This window comes from Catharus ustulatus, chromosome 8, assembly GCF_009819885.2.
Source record: "Catharus ustulatus isolate bCatUst1 chromosome 8, bCatUst1.pri.v2, whole genome shotgun sequence".
Taxonomy (NCBI): domain Eukaryota; kingdom Metazoa; phylum Chordata; class Aves; order Passeriformes; family Turdidae; genus Catharus; species Catharus ustulatus.
Window position 1 is genome coordinate 16,927,971 of NC_046228.1, and position 17,797 is coordinate 16,945,767.

Here is a 17,797-nt window from a genome sequence, read left to right on the forward strand (position 1 = left end):
TGTTCACCTAGAATAGCTGTTACCAAAGCCATCTGTTTACTCCCTGGGCTTTCCCCACTCCTCTTCTTCCTTTCCTTTTATCATTCAGTCCTTTCCAAAGAAAACATGTCCTAGAGGATATAATACTGCATTATGCCATTTCTTTCAGAAAAGGCCTGCAACAAAGCTGTTACAAGTCCCCAAATAATTTATTTTATTGCATACTCCTGCACAATAGTTCCACATGATTTTAGATGTATATTTTTGAAAGACTATACAAACAGGTGAGGAAAACACAGCCAGCAGAATATGCAAATATAAAATTTGAGTAGTGTATAGAAACTTCTCAAAGAAGCTGTTTGGTTAATCAAGTCTATAAATATACAAATGTGGTATGTCAAAATAAATGCTGATACAGGGGAGTTTTAACTTAATTTTATTCTTAAAGGGTTAGGAGTAATCTCATTATGTACTTACAGTTCTATAGACTGTATTTGCTCATACTCGTTTTTCTCCTTTTCCTGAAGAGCATGTTTCATGGTCTCCAAACTGTTCATCAATTGCACAACTTCATCCTTCAAATTTGCTTCTCTGTCACTGAGTTCTTTCAGTTCTTTGTCTACACTGGTACATTTCTCTTGCAGGGCTACTGTGTTACTTTCTAGATTTAAAATAGTAGATTCTTTTTCTTTTAATTCTTCTTCTAACTCTTTCATCCTGTCATCTTTAGTCCTAAAACCCTCCAACAGGCATTCAAGATCTCTTATTTCTCCCTCATAGGTGGTAACTTTCTCCTGAAACTGTGCAATTACTCTCTGATTTTCTGCAGCCTGTTTTTCAAAATCCTGGGTTTTCTTCTGGATTTGTTCTTGTAACTGATTCATAAGATCTTTTTCCTTTACAGACTGATGATCCTGATTGGTAATCTCGTTTAATTTTATTTTTAGTTGATTATTGTAATTCTCACTATCATGAAGTCTCTTTTCTAAGTCTTCAACTTGTTGAAGTAGTTGTTGAATCTGATGACTTTTCTGTGAGGAAGCTTTAATCATAATTTTGCATTCTTCCCAAATGCTTTCAATACTGTGGTGGAAGGAGCTCTCCTGTCTCAGATCTGCTGTAGAAGCAGTTTGGAACTGCATGGATAGAGGACCCATCTGAGTTGTCGCTGGTTCATCTTTTTGAGGGTCTAAGGAATCCTTTACATTAACTAAATCAATATCCAGGTGAAATTTATACAATTCATCTACCTGGGACTGCATTGTTTTAATTTGTGACACTTTGTCAATTATATTTTGTTTAGCACCTGTTACTTCATTATTCAGCTGAATAATCTTTTCCTCTTGTTCCTTATTTATAGTTCTCTGTTTGTCCAGTTCAGAAACAGCCTCCTGGTATTCAGCTTGACATTGTAGAAGTTCTCCACTTAAGACAGAAGCCTTTTCTTCAGAAGCAGAGAGTTTGAGCTGCAAGTTCATTATCTGCTGATTTAAGTCTTCTTTTTCATTTTTTTCTCTTTGGTATTGTTCTTCAAGTGCAGCTATCTGACCTTCCAAGGTTTCCGTTTTTTCCTTTAGTGCTACTATTTCCATGTAGGTCTCAGAATTATCAGTTCTCTTCAGATCAAGACAGCAGTTTCCCCAACTCCCTCTCTTATCTCCTAAAAACAAAACCAAAACAACATCATGAACAAATAAATCCCCATAGAGCTCAGGTTAATTAAAATCAACAAATCACTAGCAACACCAAATTGTAATTGCTGAGCGGAAAACTAGAACCACCTAAAAGCCACACTCTCATAGCATTTTAGAGTCTTGAAGTTGTTAGGATACTCTGAGACATTTTATATGCACTAAAATGCCTCTTGGGCTTCTAGGCATAACTGGCAGAGAGGTGTTCAGAAGACTTAAAAAAAGTTTGCTACAGTTTTATTCCAACCTTCTATTCTGCCCCACTAGCAGAAAAATCTAGCTAATTGCACTAGTATGTGCAACACCTGTGGGCTAGGTAACATTCACGGTGATAACCAGTTTCTACCTCCACTTATTCAACAATCCTTTTAAATACAGACAGCAATTACCCATGCTCCATCTAGGGAAGCAATGGTGTCATACACCTTTACCTGAGAAGTTTTATGCATGCTCTATATCACCTCACTTTAAAAACAAAGATAAAAATCCAGCTTTAGGTGTTTTTTTCTTTGTATCTGGAGTCTTCCTCTTCCTCCCTTATGTATTCATTAGGTTTCTAAACTAGATAAAAGGATAACTACTAATGCCCACACCTAATACATTGCATGTCATGTTCTCCAAGAAAGACTTGAAACATGTCATTCCAACCCAAAATTTCCATGTCCCATCAACTTAAGAATGTTTTCCCAAAGTAATGAGGCATTTTAACTAAAATTGCATGCATTTCACCACCTTCAAAACTGACTCCAGTTGTGTCTGTTTAGTAACATGCATGCTATATTTTACTATTAAATCAAGCTTGACTACCTCTAAGGATTAGATTATCACAACTATTCACCATAGGGAGATAGTATGGATTCTTTTGAGTGCTGCACCTACAGTGAGGAAGAGCTAGGCAGTCATCTCACTTTGGGACCATTAAGCACAGGTGTACTGCAGGGAAACATCCTCTGAACTGATGCAACAAGCTGTACAGACAATTTGAGTCACAACAGCATTAATTCTAAAATAGTAGCAAGTGTTTTGGTTTTTGAAAGTTGACAGGATACTTTGCTCCTGCTTGTGCTTCTGCTAGCTCAACCACAACAGCAGCCTTATTTAAGGCATAGAAGGTTATATTTTTAAATCCTACAAGATGAAAAATTTTGGATTTGGAAATGGTTTTCTCTGAAAGACCAGTTGTGCAGTCTAAGCAAACAGATCAGACAAAACACATTCCGCTCCCTGGACTGGAGTTTTGCAAGCTTCACTAAAAGAGGTGCTGAGGTCTGTCAAAGCCCTTGGTCTTGGTTTTAAATGACACTTGCATTTGTACAAACAACAGAAATGCTCTATTGATCAGCTGATCTAGCCTAATATTTTTACCTCCTTTAGCTACTACTGGCAGGGCCGGCTGTTTTCTATAGACCTTCCTTTACACTGAAGAACTGAGAACACAATCCTGCTTAAGCATTTCAGTATCCATATATGCACATGTTTGCTGTTAGTTTATTTAATCACACACCTTCAATTTGAGAATTATCTGCCTCTTCCAACTTTAGGGTAACAAACATCAGAAGTTCAACGCTCTTTGCATGAAGTGCTTTGTTAATGGAATCACAGAAGATCCTGAGTTTGAAGGGACCCTCAAGGATCATCAAAAGCATGGCTGCTCTCCAGCTCTCACTCCCCAGTCTGTACCTAAAGCCAGGGTTACCCTGTCCCAAGTACAGACTCAGGCACTTATCTTTGTTAAGGGCATAGGGTTGGTGAGTGCCCAGCTCTGCAATTTGTCTAGATCTCTCTGCAGGGTTTCCCAGCCTTCAAGGGAGTCAACAGCTATCATTAGCAAACTTAGAATAGTTTTGGTCCTGCATCCAAGTGTCTGATGAAGATGTTGAAGAGAACTGGGCCCATTATAGAGCTCTGGGGAACCCTCACTAGTGCCTAGACATCAGCCTGATCTGTCCCCATTTACTAGAATGCATGATAAACTTAAAACTGATCTACTACAGTGAGTGCTCCCTTGTTCTTTTACTGTACAATGTAATGAATGGTAGTTCAACATTCAGTTTATTCACTGTATCCTCATTTTTCTGTGATCCTGTGACTTTGGTAATTCTCCTTTTACAGGAAGGAAAGGCATCCCACCTTCCTTTTGCGTATGCTTTCCATAGTTCTATGAGAAACCAAAGCCAAGCTGGGTCCTGAAGTCAAATTAGAGGCAGAAAGCTCTTACAAATATCATTTTGCACATGTCTCATATAGTTCAGTCTCACTTAAGAGATTTTATTCACCTGATAAGCTTACAGATAAAGCAAGGAAAGCAAAAAGACTGAAAGTGCAAGCATGAGAGCTGTACAAAAGACACCAGTTCTGACTTAATTGTACTCTCGTTCAAGTGGAAAGCTTTTTTTTTCTTTTGCCAGCACTTGTCCCCTTGACCAGAGCTGGTGTGTTCAGAGCATGCACACAGAATGAAATGTCAAGGTTCACAGCACATACTGTATGACTGAACAATCATTGTCATTGACACCTTTGATGCTTGCTTAGGCAATTTTCAAAAACTTGAACAGAAGATGCTACTTTCTCAGAAGTGCAGCAGTAAAAAATTTAGTACAACAAATGTTAAGAAATTGCCTGAGAACTACAGCTAGGTATGCAGGTACATACACAGATAAGAAAAAGCAGAAAGGAAAGAGTCTAAAAACTTTTATTTACATCATTTAGGAGTAAACAATATAGGGCCCTCTGAAAGAGAGATGACATTTAGAGACCAGTTACTTCCTTTTACAGTTTAACATAGCAGATTTCCTCTTCAGAGCATAATGCTTACGCTTCCCAGCTTTTTTCTTCTGTTCTGGAATACTAATGAAGCTTTTTTTCAAGACCCCCTGTTGAATGATGGCAGAAATTGTACCTTTCTTTGTAGGTGGCTCTTCTTCTGCAGTAGGCTTATTTTCCAAGCAACGTTTTCTTCCCACTTCCAACACAGTTTCCTCATAATCCTTGAGAGGGCTGCTTTCAATCACTTCCTTAGAGTTCTTGTCTGCTAATTTTCTCTTAATGGTGGTCAAATTGTTCTCCTGTGATAAAATAGGATCAATTGTTTTGAAGTTGTACAAATTGAGCATTTAAAAGGCTTAGCAGCTTTTTCTATACAAATATTTCTACAAAACCTTACGGGTAAGGTGCATAGGGATTGTCAGAGGAAAAGTCAGTGACAGATCAGCTAGTTAAACCAAGAGCTCCTGCAACTTCAGATAGAAACAGACACTACTTCTGCATTACACAGGAATCAGGGCAAGACACTAGAGAACAACAAAACACAAGACTTTCATTAGGAGGACTTTGTTTACCATGTGAAAACAACTTCCAGTGTCAAGAGCTGATGAAATTCCCAATTCATTAAAAAGGCACACAGTCTGTTCTACAAATTCATCACTTTCTGATCATAGTTGGTACAATTGGGAGCTTTAACAGCCTTTAGCAAAGCTACAAATCATTTTTGTCAAGACACATTTGATGCAATTTGAAAGCCTAGTCAGTTCTGCCATACATGCTTTAGATATCTGATATATGACTAAGATATTTGACTAAGAAAAAATTGTTTACTTGCAAGATGACAGTGGCAAGCCATGTGGTTGTCAAGGACCACTATAAGTATTTCATTAAAATCAACACAATAGACTATAGAGTTGAGGTTCAGGGTCATGTTTAAAATGTCATGCCACAGTCTCATGAAACCACTGGACAGTTAGAGCCTTGCTCTTGGAAGGAGCAGTAATAGTAATTCATCACACTCCACTCACTCTTGGAGCACTCATAATACTGACAAGTTAGGCAGCTGTGAGGCAGAGAACACAAGACAAAGTTTGGCCAAAGCTTTGAGTTTACAGTGTAAGAGAAATGCATCAGAATGCTGACTAAGTTTCACTTACAATGTTCTCAAAACTACTTCAGGTTACTGAACATCAGGCTCAAAAAAAAATAAATCTCCAAAATTGCATGTTTTTATTTTTTTTTACCTGCATACAATTTAGCAAGCTACCTTCCAGCATGCAGCACATATCATTAGACTAAACAATTCCAAGTTTTATTAATCACATCAAAAGCAGAGATACCCATGTCATACCTTAATTCAAACTTTGCTCAATACATTCACATTAACACTCTTCCCTTGAAAGTGTGTAAGCATGACAGTGGTAAGTGGAATACACTGATTTTTTTTTTTCCTAGTTCACACAAATATTGTCCTTTTATTTTTTACATTCTTAATTCTAACTTCAACTAAAATTGACCTTTTATTGCAACAAAACCTTACTGTGTTCCTCTTTTTTTCAAACAGCGATGCACTTGCTCTATTCCCACTGTTTTAAGTCCTCACAGTTTGAGGTCTTTAATTTTTTTCATGGCTCTTCAGTCTCATTCTAGAGTCCTCCAATAATAACTTCAGATCAGTACTTCTGAAAATCTCCTTATTTGCACACACCCCTGCTAGCATTTTGCTGTGACTTTAGTTTCAACATCACCTGACCAGCTATCATTTGAAGTAAATAGCAATTATTTAAAGAATATTTCAGTTTTCCAAAGCACAGTCCATTATAAGCACATTAAGATTTTTTTTGCATGAAAACAATTAAGATGCCTAAGACTTACATAGTCTTTTATGGTTTCTTCTGAACAGGTTATCTGACTTTGAAGTCTCATAATAGTTTCATCTTTTTGCTTCACAATGTTAATCAGTTCTTGAATCCTTTCATTTTGTATATTCATTTTCTTGAAAAATTAAAAGAAAAAAGGTCAGTGTTAAATTGAACTCTACCATGCTTTTCAGAAGGAAAATCAGTTAAACTATGCTTGATATTAAAAAAAAGGCTAGAAGCATAGACTAATAGCATTTCAAGTTGTGGGAAATCTGTATTAAAGCAAATAATTTTGCACAATTTTTTTTTTGGAGAAAGTTACCTTAGTTGCTTCTTTAAGTTGCTCAGCAGACTCATCCAATTTAATCCTCTGTGTTTCAAAACCTTTAACAGAAAAAAGCCTACATCACATAATCAGCCATCACAGTTTACTCACTAACCCATGTCTTTGTATCTTCCGGTACTTCAGTAGTTTTCAAATACATTTATTTTCAAGTTGACTTCTACTAGGACATTTCAAAAGTTATTTACTATTTTCTAGACTGGACAATAGGGCCTTGCAACCCATTCAAAAATACAGATCATATTACACAACTTCTGCTGAGATCATTATGAGAGGCTGCTAGTTTTTCCTCCATCGAAGTTCCACACACCTGAAAACACTGCATCAGCAAAACAAAGTACAGGAAGTACAACACTGAAATCAATAGCTTTGATCTTTTATCCTACGGTCAGCAACTGACAATTTTCTTAAAAATGAAATAAGGAAGGCCTGTAGAATGGTTTAACCTGAACATACACAAAACAAAGGATTACCACCATTATACATATGATTTGGTTACACAACACTGCTCAATGAGATTATTATTCCTATTTTAAAATACCTTGTCATTTCTTTTTTTGTATCTTTTACATCACACTTCGATCCAGCTTACCTTTGGTTTTCCTTTCCAGCTCTTCCTTGGTCTCCTCTAGTTCAGCAGTTATTTTTGCCAGCTGTTTTTCAAGACAATCTATGGTTTCCTGTGAATCCTCCAAGGACACAATGAACTGCTGTGCTGCTTCTGCCTGATTTTTGATATCAGTGATATCATTTTGCAGAGAATCAATAACACCCCCAAAATCAATGTAGGCACCTGTGTCTGCGCTGTTTTCATTCTGAAAGAATTTGTATTCATTCAGAAATGGCAAGTAATTACACAAAAGCCATTATTTCCACAGAAAATACAGAAGATTGTTAGGAATTCTAATATGTAAGTACAGTCCAGTATCAAGCTACAGCTATCTTATTTTTATAACATTTAATGATCCACTATTACATCCCCCCTTATATCTCCACAAAAGTATCCCCTTCAAGTTTACTGTAAAAGTTAGCATATTTTAAACTAATGAGAATATTGAACAGAGCCAACAAACAGTTTTAAAAGGAATACATCTGAAATTTTCATATAACAGGAGAAGTTTGTGAGGCCAAATAAGTCTGTGGTAATTTATCATACTAAGTTACACCCAATAGACTAACTTAACATCTTGCCACAGTGCGTTTTTTAAAAAAAAGAAAAAAAAAGATTTCAAACTCTCAAGAGACCAACTCTGAACTAGAGTCTGAGTATGGCTTAAGTGGATGAATAATTCTTATTGTTTCAGTTGTAGCTACTACTGTCCTAAGAGAGAGGTCTCTGTGACTACTCCACCACAGTCCATATGTGGGGCCTAAGAAGTCAGACTCAAAGATGTTAAATAGGCTCTAAAGGCAATAGATTTTATAGGATAAAAAACTGCAGATTTCCCCACAATTTCTTTGTATAGAATAATTGTCACTTTGTGCTGGAGAAATGCAGGAAACCCTAAAAATTGCTGAATTCCAAGGCTCAGCAATCTAATCTATTAAATAATATAAATATATCTTGCTGAGGGGAATTGTTACATTGTGTGCAATTTCTTGAAACCACCCTTTGCTATTTCTTGAGAAATGCCATGATTATTACAGGTAGTTAGTGTAAAAGGAACATTTGGGGCAGACAAATAAAAATACCAGAGGTCCAGGTGGATCACTGCAAGGTTGATCTTGTGATTTATTTTTCTCCTCTGCATTTTTAGTATAACTATCTACAAGTTCTTTGAAGATTTCCAGGCGTTTTTCAGAATTTTCTTCAAGATGTGCTCGTTCATGAGAAAGGCACTCTCTAGAGAAGGGAAGAAAACAAGTCAGCTAAAAGCTAGCCATGAGAGAGGCTCTAAAGTTATTAGCACAGTTGCCTACAAACAAGGAGTCTTTTTCTTTATTTTGGCACAACAAAACAATACACCAAACAATGCTGCAACCCTAAACCAGAAGTGTATTTCACACATGCAAGAATAAGAGGGATACAAGTACATAGATTATGGAAAGCACTTCACAAAAAACATTTCTTCTAAGCCGCTTGAGATGGAGTATGTTTGGAGTATCACTAAAACAGGAATCAAAGAATTTGCAAATGTCACTCTTCTACAACTTACCAAAGTAGCTCTTCCCTTAGAGTTCTACAGGGGAAAAAAAACCTGCTTGCAAATTATACACACACTCCTACCCAACCCACAGAAATATCAGAGCCTTTTCTAAAGAGCATTTTTCCTGAGCTCATAATCCAAACAGAAACCAACAGTAACTGATGCAATAGGAGATCAGATCTAGCAGAAGATTGTAGTCTTACAACCCAGAGAGATTTAAGAATTAACGTACTTGCACTTTCTTAACAAGTAACTTAAAGCCAGCTTACTTGAAATCCATTTCCCGCTGAGCAAAATACTGTGTAAATTCTTGTATCACTTCTTCACGGATTTTTATTTCCAGCAGTAGCTTGTTTTTCTTTTCAGTAATAAGTTTGTTCCTCAGCTCTTCTACCAGATTCACCAGCATCTAGAATTAAAATTAGTATTATACTTTTCATAAAGAAATCCTTTCCCACAAGTGAGATTTTTTCCCATTCCTCAAACACTACAGCTGGAAAAAGTTTTTCCAGGCCCTTTATTAGCTCATTCATAAACAGAAGGATTTATGAGTAGATTGCACTGCATGTTTGGTAGTAACACAGAAATTTAGGTTTGCACAGAGTGGGTATTTCTACAGAGCACCAAGTTTATAACAGAATTTCCTAATGTTACCTTTAGAGATAGGCTTAAGATCCACAGAATTTGGTCTTTTTTTCCCATATGTCCCTTTTTGGGTATTAATGAAACCTCCATGAAATGGTCTCTAGTTCTCTGTTTTCCTACTCCTTGTCTTCCCCAGAAATGACTAAAATTGTTGTTTCTTAAAGAACAGGGTCCAGAGTCCTCTTGTGTATAAAATAACAAAGGAACAATCTTGTGTTGCTAAAAAACAGGTAATGTCTTCCTTATACTGACCATAGGATGCCAAAAGAAGAGGAAGCCAAACCCAAATCTGCAATTCTTACTGCTCAGTTTGACACAATTCATAATTTTCCCACAATAAGCACCAAGGGATAAGTAATCCCACCTGTAGTTCCAAACACTGCATTTAGGTAGAATAAGGTGATGAGGGGGAAAGCAAAAGAAAAACAAAAGGGCAAGATGGAGGAAACCAGAATACATTGCTTCAAGGTTCCATGCTATACTAATTCTTAAAGCAGCCCTGGCACATACCATGTATTTTTCTTTTGCAATAACAACTTCATTTCCTGCATTGTCCTGCACTGCTTCTCTTGACATACTGGGCTCTTCCTCCATCTCACCATCATCATCTTCAAACACATCTTCCAAGGTTCTGTCCCACAGGATAGTAGCTCTCTTCCTTGGGATTGGCATTCTACTGACATTAAGCAGTGATGAGTCTCCTGCCGATTTCTGGCCAAACGACTGATCTTGGGGAAGAATAGATGTGTCCATAACTACAACCTACCCCCCCGCAAAAAAAAAAAAAAAAAAAAAAATCAAGAACAAAAAGTTATTGGTATTTATAAAAGCTCCACTTGCACTTTGAAGACCTGTTGCACTGTCCTATAGGTCTCCTGAGCAGAGTTCTCTCCCACCTTACCTATCCACTGTTCAGAGTCACTTCTTAGACCAGTTTCCAGCTAGAGTAGAAAGTTGTCACATTACAGCCTAACCCTTCTTTGGGTCCCAGGAACACCAAGTTTCACTAAATGATAATCTACAAGAGGCAGCAACAGATTGCCCTTCCTGTACTTTGAGTTTCCAGTTGCATTATAAGAACTCCAGACTACAAAACCTATTTCTTTTAACAGCTCTATCTATAACCATTACAGTCTGCTCCTTCTGGTATTGTACTTAACCTGCCCAAATTCCACAGGCATGGACTGTACTGTCAAAATTTTTCCATGGCTTCCATCAAAGCTACAGCATTGATCCTCCACACTTACATCTTCCAACTTTGCCAAAGTTACATCACTGCACTCACTCCTACTGACTCTGCTTCCACCTTCCCACTGAAACCTCTGTGAATGTAATGATGACCTTTCACACTCTTTGGTGCTCAACCTATATTATCAGTACTTCAGATGAGCAATAATCCAAGTTAAGATAGCAGTAGTATATGGGACAGCTAGAAGTCAGAGCATGTTGTATCTGCAGAAGAAATTTACTCAGATTTCAGGGAAATTCTTCCAAATATATTAAGTTTCTTATTACACTGGATGTTTCATAGGAATTACAAATTGTCAGTAGATGCTTCCACCCTCACACTCTGAAGAAAAAAAAGTCCCAATAAAGTCTTTTTAAAAACTCTAGGAGATAAAGCTTAATCTAGTGTAATTTGAAATATGATTGCAGTATGAGACAAAAATCCAGTAACTCAATTCACATTCCTAAAAGAATATGCTCTTTTTAGAGCAAATCAAAAGTTACTGATCAACAAGATAGACTACACCACACTTACTTTTTGTGCAATGGCTGAGAACTTTAGCACATTGAGTGTTTCCTCATATGCTGATGCACATTTGCTGATGTTTACTATCATGTACACCTTCCCCTTTCCACTGAAAAATCCTTGAAGGAAATGAGTTAGCTTACTTTCCCGAAAGGGTATGTGCTGATGCAATCTTTAAAAGGCAAAAGAACAGACGATCAGAAGTTTAGTAAATTCCAGTCAAAGAACTATCCAGCCTGAATACTTGAAAGTTTCATTCTTACTATGGCATAGTGACAAAGGTGCTTTAAACATAAATTTTAAAATTAAATTTATTTCAAAGTTTGTTTGATAAGCCAAGCTCAGAACAAGTAAATAAAATCGCTAACATCTATGATAATTTAAAGGATGCTATAATTTAAGTGATTTAATTAAAAAGCAAAACAAGGCAAGTTTAAAACTAACTTTGGTATGTCAACAAGACTAAAGTAGACACCAGAACTCTATACTTCTTTTTCTACTAAAAATTTAAGTGTTACTATTGTGTATTCTAAACAATAGCTTTTAATAATTATAGGCAATACCTAAAAACCACAATCAGCTGGCAATTCACAAAAGGACTTACTTGGACTGCTGGCAGTTCTTGAGTGCATTAATACACTTGCCTAGAGTCAGGAGAGAGCTATTTATATTTCCACTCTCTTTCAACCTGTCACCCTCATTGCGGGTCTTGGTATATCTTTCAGAACCAGCAAGATCACACAATGACAATCTGAAAGCAGACAAGGGAAAAAAATCACTATATTTACCTTAAAGATGCACAAATTATCCACTTTTAAAAACTATCACTTTTCCTCATCCTTTTCAAATTTGCTTCCCTAATCAAATTTCCCACTATTTTCTACTAAATATTTGCTCAACATGCCTTCTATTCCACCCCACCCACTCTTCATCCTCTTCCTTCTGGGGACTCACACGAGTTCAGGAGTACAGAAGTCTGGCAGAACCTTGTGCTGAGCAGAAGTGACAAGACAGAAGAGCATTGACACCTGATGCCTTGAGGGTACTGTATGAGGGTGGAAGTGGGGAGCCACCATACATGCAGGAGGCTCTGCCAGGGAGAACTGGGTGCAGTACCAACACATCAACATGGAAGGTGATTGACAATTGCATCACAAGAGAGACTGTTCTGAACTTACTCATTGACACGGGTCACCCTTGGTGTGCCTGAATCTTCAATTTTTAGTACTTTAACTGTGAAAATGCTGTGACTAAAAGGAAAAATTGAAATCAGCAGAGAAGTGATAAAGTAGATCAATACTTTCAAAATATTTTTAGGCTCCACAACATCTGTTCAAAACATTGTTTGATCTGTAAATATATCTACTCCTACACAATCAGATACAAACTTCAAAAGAGATCTTTATGTAGCATGTATTTTGCTTTTTCCTCAGATATGTAGATGGAATAAAGTGCATTTGTATAGTACTTGATAAAATACTGTGAGCTTTAGCACACGCTCAGCCTACTGAAAGATTTAATCCCTTTGATTTAAATCATTGTGTCACACTGCTAAAGGACACCAAAACTGAAACCTAGAAATCTAGACCCTGTTAAAGCATCTCCCCTTCCTAAAAACCCTAAGTCATGTTTCAGTTTCTCCTTCCTCCTAGCCACCATCCAATGCCCAACGCTATTAAAAAATGTTTCTTACCTTCTGCTGGAGCAATTGTTTAGTTTTGTGCTTGCAATACTCTGGTGTTTCAACCCCAGTTTTAGAAGTCTAAAAGCTTCTTTAGAGTCAGAAATCTGAATCCACTGCAGATCTTCAGGAAAAACAAATATGATAATTTTTAAGACAACGTTACTAAAATAAGTATTATGGGAATAATATATGCACAGCAAGGACACTACATTTACTATACCTGCTTCAAACAGATGTGGTGACAGATCAAAATGCCTCCTCTCACAGGAAAGGAAGGGCAATTACATCACATTTCATCATTCTATTAGCATATTAAATATGCTCCATTCAAATTTAGCAAGTAACCTTAGCCTGAGCACAGACAAGTCAAAAAAGTGAGGTGTAATATGAGTAGAAAGCCCTGTAGTCATATTCAGCAAGGTAGAACCCTACCTTCTAAATCCTAAAATCAAGAACAGCTTCTTCAACTTATACCACAATCAAGGGGGAAAGGGAGGAAGGGTAAGTCAGATGGATATCTTCCAGGGGCATCAACTTAACTGAAAAAAACCCAGAAGAATTTGGCCTGCAATATGATGACCACATGTCTGAAGTCTGTTTCTCTACAGAGAATACTGAAAAAATCCCAGAAACAATCTAAAAACTGTTGAGCCAATTATAAATACAGTTAGGAACTACAGGTGCCTTTTTTAAGAAAATGGAAAAAAGCAAAACACTAAAAATATTGCTTCCAATATTTCTCCCATTTCAAAGAAATAGCAAGGTAGTGGAGAGAAGAGGCTTTTAACAGTTCCAGTCAAGAGTAAAAATAAAACAGTATTAAAGGCAGAGAGACTTCCATGTATGTAGACTGGAATAATTTTGTTATTGAGTTCTCATCTAAACATCATTACAGGTAGACTAGCTTTTCAAATTACATTTGGCAATTTGCAATGTATTCTATTCACCTTTTACAAAAGAGCATCCCTTGATGTCTTGAGCCAGGCGCAGCGTTTTTCTTTTCTTGTCACTTGACATAGGAATCAATAGATCATAAAAGCATTCATTGTAAATCTCGAAAAATGAAACCCAAACAGAAAACTTGATGTAATTTCTTGCAGTTGTGATAGATTGTTCTGAGTCTTTTGAGTCTTCCAAATCTGCCAAGCACAAAATATTACAAACCAGTATTAACCTAGTGGATTTTGTCAAAAAAAGTAAAAATTGATACAACAAACCTTCTAAAAACCACTCAAAATCTAAAATTCATTTAAAAAGTCCCATGGAAGGTCCCACTCCATTTCTCAAACATCTGGAGGTCATACAGTTAACTTATGTATTTGCAAGACACCTACTCTACTACTTCCTTTTCCACTTCTAAATTCTATCAACCACATAAAGCTTGGTTAGAATTAGTCAAAATTCTTCAACATCTTTAGAAGACCAAACTAAACTGACAACATACTTCATTTTGCCTTTTTAAAATAAACCTAAAGTATTTAGGTAGTTTTAAAATGCTAGAATTAAGTTTATATAATTACATAGAAGTAATCTAAAAGCTTGTCAGGATACCATTAGGACCCACAGGATAAGTGGCACTACTTTTTGCTTGTTATAACTCCAGCTCATTCAGGCCCTGTTCAGATATTCTTCTAACCATTTTATCCTTCTGTTTACTGCCTAGATTATTTGCTCACTATCCAATTCACAGGCATATAAAACTGATAAGAAGTCATTTTATTAACATAGGCCAGAAATCAGTTATTGATCTTAAGAAGGCTTATTTGCCAGCTTTTACTGCAAAACTTTCATACAAAACATACCCTCAGAATCCATAGGTTCTTTATTGCTAGTGTTAATCTGGTGGTCTACCTGCAAAAGGAAACGTACTGTCAACAACATATTTTAAAGTATAAGTTATTACTAAGAGCTCTGTTTTGTTACTAGATGGGAATACAGATGGTTACAATATCCCAATGGAAAGATCCTGGCTACACACTAGGTCTAGTTCAGGGCACCTGTACACTGCTATTGACAGGGCTGTTCTAACCTCAAACTCACCCCTGCCCCTTCCCTTACATCAGCATTTCAGCTTCCTGACTTGGAAACAGTCTAACCACAGAAAACTAGAGGAGTAGGAACCCCTCACATAAACAGGGTGATTCAAGAAAATTTCAGGACTCCAGTTACAGTTTAAACATTAATCTTAACCTGGTAAATCCAGGGAACTCTGAATTCTTTTATTATTGGCATTTTGCTAATATTGGATTTCATATTTTTCTAGCTTACTTGGCTAAGCCTTGGAAACAAAGCTAAATTCAGAACACTCATTCACTTAAAAACTGAAATGAGCAACTTACTGCTTCACTAAACATGTTTGAAAAAATTATACAGTTGAAATAAAGTTCAGGTTTTCATAAGAAAATGACAATTTTCTTTTGCTATTAAAAAAAGGTAAACTAAATAACTATAGCTAGAGCTTAAGAGCTTCATACATACACACCCTTCCCCAAGTCCTAGTTTTGGTTAGTTAGGTTTTTTCAGACACAGAACTGGAAGTGCCTAAAGACATGAAATTCATCTAATAAAATAAGTACGTTTAAGAGAAATAACATGAAAAAAACAAAAAGTAGATATGGTTTAGTTCAGGTTTTTTTAGTGCTCTGTCAAGGATATATATTTCATAATAAATTTTTCAAATAAAAATTTTAGGCAATAGGTTTAACACAAAACACCTAAAACCTCTGTTGCAGTAGATGTAATTTATAGGTTTAAGTGTTGTTCCTATAAACAGTGTCAGAAACTAGAAGGTGCATTCAAACACACACAAAAGGTTTTTCTGAAGTCCCTTCTGAAGGCTGACAGAGCTAGATTTAACTTACTCTTTGCTTCTCTTGAAGTCACAGAATTTTGCTGCCACCTACCTTCCACACTGGAGCCCAGCTAACCAACAAATAGAAATCAAGGCAACAGATACATACATTCCTTTTTCCTTTCAACACTAGCTATCACAGCCCTGCATACCACAAGCGAAATACTTAATTATTTTGGGGAAAAAAGTACCTTTCTAGATCCAAATCATCATACATGCTCCATTTTACATTATTCCACTCATTTCAGAATTAGAAGACAACAAGAAAAAAGTATGATTATATAAAATACAATTTCCCCATTACTGCAATTGGACTAAACAGCTTCAGAATTTCAGTCAGCTCCTAAAACTGGAATGCATTTCTGGACTGTTCAACAGTGAATTGTAAGAAAAAAGCCCAGCAGAAACCCTGTTTGAATTGAGTTGAATTCAAGATGATTTTTGCTTCCTTTAAGGATATTTGTCAAACTGAAAGGGCAATAGCCTCAAAACTATAAATTCCTTTCAAGTATCCTGAAAGACAGTATGTTCTTTAAAGGATCAGACTTACTAGCATCCTCACAGATAAAGAAGGGACTATTTACATTCAGTTCTTACTAAGCACCAGTTACCCCAGAGGATAAATAATAAAGGTGCCCAAGCTACAGAGGAAAAATAAAGCTTAGAGTTTACATGCCCATGAAGTATTGAGCCACAAGACAAAATTCCCCAGGAACAGGGCTCATCATTGCTCACTTTACTGCTAATCTGAATGCTTGGCTACCAGCAAATAGACACATCCATGGTTAAATACAGCCAGTCTCTTCCCACTGCAAAGAACATGGAGCTATTTAAAGATGCATGTACTCATCAATATAGAAAGAAGTGCTCCTCTACCTCTTTTATTAGACGAAGTAATGAATTTTTAATAGCAGTTTCTTCTCTCACTTGGTTTTCAGTCAGCTTTATATAATCTCTACACCGATAGGGTTTGAGATCCATTGCTGTGTACAGCTTTCCTTGAATACTTTTAAACAACATATCCATAGTCCTTGGCAGAATACCAACATCATCTTCTGTCCCTGAAAGACCATAAAAGAAAAAATCCAGTTGTTACAAGGTATACAGATAAATGAGGACAGAACGATAATGTAAATCTCAAGGCACACATGAAGAGTTTGAAGACAACTTACAGCAAGAAGTGGAGTTTGCTTTGTATTCTCAAGGTAACAAATATCATTAGAGAGTTTTGAAAAGTATTTGGCTTTCAGGACCAGTTCATGCTCTATATCAGTAATGGGTATAACAAACAAACAAAAAAAACTGCTGGAGTATTTTGCATAAGCTTAGCAAACAGAAAAAAAAAAAATCAACAACCCATGACCAACACATTTGATAAATATTTGCAATTTTTCAACTGCATTTCATAAACAGCCTTCACTCTCTCAAGGAAGTAATCTTGAAATACAACTCATGAATGATTTCTTAGCTGCAACCCTGTACTAATTCCACAGAACCTCTGAAACAGTTTCTAGAAGCCTTACAAAGACTCATTCCTTACCCTGTCCCAGACCCTTTTCCCTGAATATATTACTTTTGCACCTAAAAGACAAGGAGTCAAATAAAAGCCTCAGCGTACACTTGATCTTTCTGGATCTGAATGAAAGTGTAAAAAGGGTTCACTTATATTTGATTTCTGAAACAGAAAAGGGAAATGTGGAAGAGGAACTACTGTCCTGTCTCAGGTTGATAATTTCTCCAGCTTTTGAGACAGATGGACACAATAGTTACAGCACTAGCTGCATCACCTGAGTTTGAACTTACAAAAAATTTGGTTGGTACTCAACCCCTAGCTAATGGCCAAATACCACATTAAACTCAAGTAATCTTGCATTACATTTGTTTCTCCTCATCTCCTCTCTAATAATTTCTTGTTTATTGCAAGGCCAGTTGTAATTCAACCTACCAGAAACAAAGGAACAGTCACTAGTGAATGAGGAAAAGTCCCAAAAACCTGCTTTATCCTTCACTTAAGTCCTTTGCCATTGACTTAATACAGGTTCCCATGTAATGTTAAAGTGCAATAAGAGAAGAGTAAAT

At 36.5% G+C, this 17,797-nt stretch overlaps 1 protein-coding gene across 1 annotated transcript in view; it reads right to left on the reverse strand.

Moving 5' to 3' along the window:
* KIF20B (kinesin family member 20B) overlaps window positions 1–17,797 on the reverse strand; it is a 34,000-nt gene that overhangs the window by 11,871 nt on the left and 4,332 nt on the right. Inside the window, exons 6-20 of the mRNA XM_033066810.1 lie at window positions 16,595–16,779; window positions 14,670–14,718; window positions 13,815–14,006; window positions 12,877–12,988; window positions 12,362–12,433; window positions 11,788–11,934; window positions 11,193–11,355; window positions 9,941–10,192; window positions 9,055–9,194; window positions 8,331–8,481; window positions 7,231–7,453; window positions 6,618–6,679; window positions 6,309–6,428; window positions 4,570–4,735; window positions 457–1,639 (exon numbers count right to left, since the gene is read on the reverse strand). Of these exons, the coding sequence (XP_032922701.1) occupies window positions 457–1,639; window positions 4,570–4,735; window positions 6,309–6,428; window positions 6,618–6,679; window positions 7,231–7,453; window positions 8,331–8,481; window positions 9,055–9,194; window positions 9,941–10,192; window positions 11,193–11,355; window positions 11,788–11,934; window positions 12,362–12,433; window positions 12,877–12,988; window positions 13,815–14,006; window positions 14,670–14,718; window positions 16,595–16,779 (3,217 nt within the window). The remainder of the gene's footprint in view (window positions 1–456; window positions 1,640–4,569; window positions 4,736–6,308; window positions 6,429–6,617; window positions 6,680–7,230; window positions 7,454–8,330; window positions 8,482–9,054; window positions 9,195–9,940; window positions 10,193–11,192; window positions 11,356–11,787; window positions 11,935–12,361; window positions 12,434–12,876; window positions 12,989–13,814; window positions 14,007–14,669; window positions 14,719–16,594; window positions 16,780–17,797) is intronic.